The sequence below is a fragment of the Solanum stenotomum genome, chromosome 9 (genome assembly GCF_019186545.1).
Source record: "Solanum stenotomum isolate F172 chromosome 9, ASM1918654v1, whole genome shotgun sequence".
Classification (NCBI taxonomy): domain Eukaryota; kingdom Viridiplantae; phylum Streptophyta; class Magnoliopsida; order Solanales; family Solanaceae; genus Solanum; species Solanum stenotomum.
Window position 1 is genome coordinate 8,284,768 of NC_064290.1, and position 7,183 is coordinate 8,291,950.

General features: G+C 30.8%; 1 protein-coding gene across 1 annotated transcript; it reads right to left on the reverse strand.

Annotated features, from left to right (window-relative positions):
- Window positions 1-1,101: 1,101 nt before the first annotated feature.
- LOC125876548 (mitogen-activated protein kinase kinase kinase 18-like) lies at window positions 1,102-2,179 on the reverse strand. Its single transcript, XM_049557759.1, has one exon. The coding sequence runs from the start codon at window positions 2,149-2,151 to the stop codon at window positions 1,135-1,137; it is 1,017 nt and encodes a 338-aa protein (XP_049413716.1). The 5' UTR covers window positions 2,152-2,179; the 3' UTR covers window positions 1,102-1,134.
- Between the last annotated feature and the right edge of the window lie 5,004 nt (window positions 2,180-7,183).

The window sequence follows — 7,183 nt, forward strand, 5'->3', positions numbered from 1 at the left end:
CCAAATTGTATATTTTAAGTTGGCAAAGAGCATTACGTGTGGTAAGTTGGGTATGGTAGATTGGATTGGGTTATCCTTTACGAAACAATCATTTGAAAATATCTCAATTTTCAAGAAATTGATATTTTGAGTCCCACATTATTTCTTATTCCTTTTTATTCACATTTCGAAAAAGATGCACCTACTTTTCCTAGTCGAAAGAAATAATACTCCCTCCATTTAAAAATACTAGTAATACATGGTTTTTTTAGTCTGTTAAAAATAATATATTTTTTGGTAATATTTTAACTAATACTTTCTCAGTCCAACAATAGTTATTCATTATATTTTTTGGGATGTCTAACAATATTTGTCCACTTTATGAAATTAATGGATAATTTTACAATTAGTTCTTAATTTACCCTTATCATTATTAATTATAGTTATTTCCTTATTACAGTTTTCGAAATATTGTATTTATTATATTCAAATATAGTAAAACTATCATTTTATTTATAGTTTCTTAAGAAATGAGTAAAATCAATAGTGAATAACCTTTGTTGGACAAAGAGAGTAATATGTATTGTGTATATTTTGATCATGGGGATAGACTAGTTAATCCGGTATATTCATAACTTCTCTTATAATTTATTTATTTAGGCCAAAAATATTATAGTAACATTCTTTATGGGACCATATTATTTTATTTTATTTTTCTATGAAGGTGTGGGGTACCAAATCTATGTGTATCCAATAAAATTGTTTTCTTTTGTGTGCTTTTAAAGACCCTTTCCTCAATTGAATGAATTGAGAGGTCTCTTCAACTGTTTACAATAATGAACAATTATTTGCTTTCACGTTCGTATTAAAACTCCCCATTATATTCATTAATCATCAAGAAGGGAGCAAAAGAGAAAAGAGAGAATTGTCTAGCTAGACTTTTCTTCTTATGATGTAAACGGATTTTCAAGAGGTCTAGTTCTGTTGTGTATTATGTTGAAGAGTCCACATCGAATGAAAAAGAAATGAATGATTTTCTTATATGACTTTGGATAATTTTTCCGTCATTGAGTTATATTTTGGGGTTGAGTTAGACTAGATTACATTCCTATATACAAAAAAAAAAAAAAAAAAACAACATTATGCACTAGCTACTCATCCACTACTACTGCTTCTAATAGTGATCCATCTCTCATCATCATTCCATATCCGCTTTAATTCACTCCAATTCGAACCCAATTCTCTTACTCTTTGCAGAGGAGATTCCGTTGAGCTAACTTTTCGTAGTATTGTAGAATTCATGGTTTCTAATTCCTCTACCGAATTCCATATGTCTTGATCAAGAATGCTTGTTGGTGAGTTTGTTACAGAATCTTGATTTGCCATGGAATTCAAATTCAATTCCTTAAGAAACGGATGTTTGAGGAGCTCTTTAGCTGTCCATCTTTCTTTTGCATCTCTTCTCAAGCATTTGTTTAAGAAATCCCTTGCTTGTAAAGAAAGGAATTTTGGGATTTCAGGGGATTGCCCAGAAAATGCAATTTTGTAAAGCAATGAAGCTGCGTTTGTCACATTAGTCCATGGTGATCCACCAGTGGCCATTTCAATAATTGTACATCCCAATCCCCAAATATCTGCTGGACACCCCTGTTCCTCCCCACGCGCCACCTCTGGCGCCATAAACATTGGCGTTCCTCCAATTGGGTTTGCATCACCGTCCGGATCAACCCACCTGGAACAACCAAAATCTGCAATTTTGGCACCGGTATTACGTAACAAAATGTTGTCCCCCTTTATGTCACAGTGTACTATGCCCCTTGAATGTAAGTACTCTAATCCTAGCAGAATTTGCTTCGTATAATACCCGATCAATTGTTCGTTAATCCGACCACTCTGTTTCCGAATTTCATCGGAAAGTGTGCCGTTCGGCATGTACTCCATCATAAGATTAAAGATGAGTTTATCGTTCTCTTTCGTAACATCATACCCCTTGTAGCTAACTATATAAGGGGAGCTCAATTCGGACAGAATTTTCTGCTCCTTCTGCAACAACTGCGACTGGCATAGCTCCACTGACTTAACAGCAAAAACCTCACCGGACCAAATTGACTTGGCCGCGGAGACGGCAGCAGAGGAGCCGCGGCCTATGGTATGACCTCTGATCCAATCCATTTCAGAATAAGAAATTTGGTTGCAAATAGGAGAAGTGTTTTTGGTTTGTTAGAAGGTGCAACAGAACATATATATATATATATATAATATACTAATTTTGTCTCCAAATTAGTTGGCCTTACTTTTTCTCTTTAAATTTTTTTTACAATGTGGCAAAATGCTTGTGGCTATACGGCAGTTTGAGTAGGCTGGAAGAGTGGCATGACTTGGCCAACTGGGATGTCGCCACGTGGTGAGCTATGGTCAACTTAATAGTTTAGTTTATCTTTTTTAGAAAAGAAGTTGGATAGGGGAAGATTGGATTGGATAGGGATCCTTTGATCAGTATTTGGGAGTTTGTTGTTTTGTTCATATCTTTGGATATTCCATTTTTTGATGGGCAATGAATGCAAATGGAGTTAATCCACTAAAGTTTACCATTACATTTTAATTTAAACATCTTATAAGCAGACAAGTATAAGGTCAATCAAAGTAAAAATATCTTAAAAGATGTTAGTCTATCAACAAGAGATATATTAAAGAGTTAATATCATTCCTGGTCACTCAACTAAAGTGTTTTAATATCGAAATCACTCAACTTGATTCTTATTTCAAAAGTAACTCAACTATAAATATTTTACTTATAAAATCAATCAACTTTGATTTTTACTTCAAAAGTCACTTAACTAGAATTGTTTTACTGACAAAGTCACTCAATTATACTCAATGGTAAGTTAACCATTTATAGTTGAGTGACTTTTGAAGTAAAAATCAAGGTTGAGTAACTTTGAAAGTAAAATGCACATAATTGAGTGACGTTTAAAGTAAAAATTAAAGTTAAATGACTTTCTGTGATAAAACTTTTTAATTAAATAACCATGAGATATTAACTCCATATCAAATGGGAAAAAAGGTTGATGCGCAATTATTAGTTGAATGAAGAGAATGAAGGCATTTGTTGAAGGGAATTAAAATTAGATAATTATCATTGCTAAACCCTATTTCGAATATTTTCTCTTTTGAGTTGAGGGTCTATTGAAAACCGTTTCTCTATTCTGCAAAGTTAAGGGTAAAGTCTTGTTAAAATTTTACTACTTTCAAATTTCACTTGTGGAACTATACTGAATATGTTATTGCATTAAAAATGATAGTTATAGCTATTTTAAAAGCCACGATGACCTTCTGGAACAATACCAAGATTTGCTTTTTCATTATGCTAAAGTAAGAATCATACTTGGAATCCTTGAGGTTTAAACAATTTTCAGAACAGTGACCTATTACTAATAGTGATTCTTAGCTCCTAAATAAAGTCTCTGATAATCTACCAATGTGGCCAACTAGTTTTTTTTTCAATGGTTTTAAATAAAAGGTGCACCAATCATACCTCAAACTTCCACAAGATTCCATCAAATGCCAACATTTACTAGTAACAATTTTATAGTTGAAGCATACACACTTTTCAACACATAATCGTGATCAATTCTCAAGAAACATCTAATAACTAAGGAACTTCTACTTCCTAGATCTGTAGCTAATTATTTGTTCACTTTTGAATTGACACACCTATTAAGAAAACAATGACATAGTGAGTTTACCTTTTTACCCCCTATTAATTATGAAGTTGGTGAATTAAAAACTTAAGATTTTCAAAAAAATTTATCTTTTTCAAAATAATTAATTGAGGGTATAATAGGTAATTTTTTTTTTTTTGTCATTTCTTGATTTGTCAAAATGGACAATTAATTAGGGACAACTATAAAAGAAAAAAATGGACAAGTAATTAGGGACAGATGGAGTATATATTATTTTGCGGGCGTGGAATATTGAACTAAATTAACACTTATTTTGGGATGAAGGGAGAACTAGATAAGAATAAAAACTTATCTTATACTCCCTCCATCTCATATTAGTTGTCATATTTTTCCTTTTTGAGACACATTACATTAACATTTTTTTATTAAAAACATAAGAAAATTTACAACTTGTAATACTTATCGCATAATTATTTGATTATCTGAATTTATATATTAAATAGATCTAATTTAATTTAATCTAAAAAATAAGTTACATTAATTTTTATAAAAGAAATGTGACCATTAATTTGAGATTGGAGGAAGTATTACTTAAAAAACTAATATTCCATAGTGTAAAAAGTCCATTCTTCGGTAGATGTTTGAAGAAGTTAATAGAATAATTAAAGACAAAGGGTGTAAAAGAAGTTGCAACAAATTTCACCAAAAAGTAAAGTATTTGACTCTTGAAAGAACAGTAATAAGTGACAATAAGTTTGGGTTAATTAGTTGTAAAGTAAAAAAAAATAAAAACCAAAAGATTACCTCATCACTTGGGCGTCATGACTTATGACACAATACTAGTACTCCCTCTTCCCATTCATGCAACATTTTTCATTTTTTTAAAAGTCAAATTGTATAAGTTTAATCGAAAATTTACAGATGAAATCTTTAATTTTCTTAAAAATGAAATTTTATGTATTTAAAATTACATAAAAAGTACTACAATTCAAAATATTTAAAAGATATATGAAAAATTTACGATCAAAGATAAACTTGTTTGAATCTCGAAATTCAAAAGGTGTCACTTGAATTGAAACGGAGGGAGTAATATTTATTCAATTACATACCTCAAAATTGATTTTTTTTTTTTTGACAACCAATTGCAAGTTTTTGTTTTGTTAAGTGTTTCCATGTACATGCAATGCTCCAGTGAGATGTCGTTTCAGCTCATACCACGTGTATAATTATATTATTAGCATACTAATATCAAATTAAGCACTTTAATTTGAAGTGGTTAAACTCCATAATTGTAAATTTAATGAGGAAACTTGAATTGATAGGATAAATCATTTATCTAGTGACAGGTGTTTCTATGGATTATAAAATTAACAATTCATGATTCTGGATCTGAAATGATTAGTCTATCTACCAAGAGTGTACCTTATGCTAAAAGTTTGAAAAACATATTACAAAACGAAGTAATGACCTGCATCTTATCTTATGAAAATAGAAAAACGAATTGACAATTGTACTTTTTCGAAATAAGATTATAAAATCACCCATCTTTCATTGAATTCGAGTTTTATTGATAAAGTATTGTGATACCAAGCTCCAAAATTGCCCTTGTAATTTATGAAAAAAAAAATTAACTTTGCTCTTGGTTTAAAATTTGAGTTTATGCACATTTATCTAATATTGATTTTCATTTTTAAAATATTTTTCGTAAAAATTTACTCAGGCCATTAATTAAATAAGTATCATAATTATACTTCTAGCTAAATGACCAGGTAAATTTACTGATAAAGTAGAATGACCACGAAAATTAAGACAAAGTTAAATAACTTTTAGAAGACGATAAATTGAATGACTTTAATAACCAATTACTGTAAATTAAGTGACATGCTTTCAACTCTTTAAAGTTTGTCGAGGGTGACATTTGAACGCACAAATATATATACGTAGGATATTGGGAATCTTAAGATTTAGCAGGACTACCAGACATATATGGTGCAGTGAGTGAGGTTGTTTTTCTCTTAATCAGTGTCTCAAATTCGAGCCATATGAAACGATCTTTGGTATGGAGCATTTCTCCACAAAGCAACCCTACACGATGCGAATCCAAAATTATCAGACTCCAATATAAATATCAAACATCAGATGAAAAATAAAAAACAGAACTCATTTTAAATGTTTTGTGCAGCTAGCTGCAGGACAAGTGGTTGTTATGTCGATTAAAATAATGTTTGTGGCTTACATAACGTCCCTCTTTGTGTTGCTAGCTAGTCGATAGAGATAGGCATATAGGAAATAATCTTTATATTATTATTTGAAGAAATCACAATCTTATGTCAACTGTGGATGATTGGTTGGATATTTAATTTAATTAATTTGTTTGTGTTGTTATTTTCATTTGTAGAATGAAGCATATGCATTAACTAAGTAGAGTAAATAAATTTGTTGGCTTTTCGTCACAAGGACAGCTAGAAATTTAGTTGGGCATGTACCCACGTTTGTACTTGTTTACACTTTCCAATTATATTTTGTTTTGCTTTCGTATATATCATTTCTACTACAACTTCTCATATTTAATTTCCAATTATTTCCTATCAAACTTTTTGTAAGGAGCAAAACACACTAACTTTAAGGTATTAAGGTGAGATGTAACTTGTAAGGTATAATAATCACAGGATAAAATATATGATTATTTTATCTTGTGTTTGATTGGAGGTATTAGACAATTTTGAAATTATTTATCCCACCATTTATGTTTTAGTAATGGGATAAGTTATCTCATTTGCATGATACAATAACTTCTCTCAAGATATAGCTTATCTCGACATAATTAATTCCGGAATAACTTATTCCCAATGAAACGATCCGTGACAGTAGGTCTAAAAGCCGTCTAGTTTCTATGTTTAACGTGGTCTTGTCTTAGATTTCCCCTTCGTAGGTGGACAATAATTCAACACGTGGCAATAATATTTGGGGTTATAAACCGTTTGTGTGCAACTCTAACAGCACTATTATTTGGCAAACCTATAAATTGACAACTTACCAGTGGCAAAATTATATTTGTTTATTTTGTCAACAGATGCTTGTAGACTGTGGAAATTGTACATGGTAGATTGAATTGGATTATGAAATCGTGATTAGGTGCACAAACAATGTTTGTTCTTTTTTCTTAAGTAAAGTACTTTTTTCTTAAGTACTTATTAGGTATTTTCCTTTTGATGGACTTTGAATTATTTGACCAGTTTTTGACATTCTTATAAAAAAATTTATCCACCTTTTATCAAACGTGAGGAAAAAAATGAAAGTCACATATATAAAGTATTATGCATTTACGTAAGGTTGGGGGAGGGATCGCGTCCTAAGGGGTTAGTTTGATGTAGATAGTCTACTTTACTACAAAATTAATAACTATTAGCTCGAATTTATGACCTATATTGTTATATTCTAGGTGTTTTGATGATCCTCACAAATGCAGAGTCTAACAGGGAACCATACCCAGGAAAGGGTCCTTCGGTATTGAGACTGAT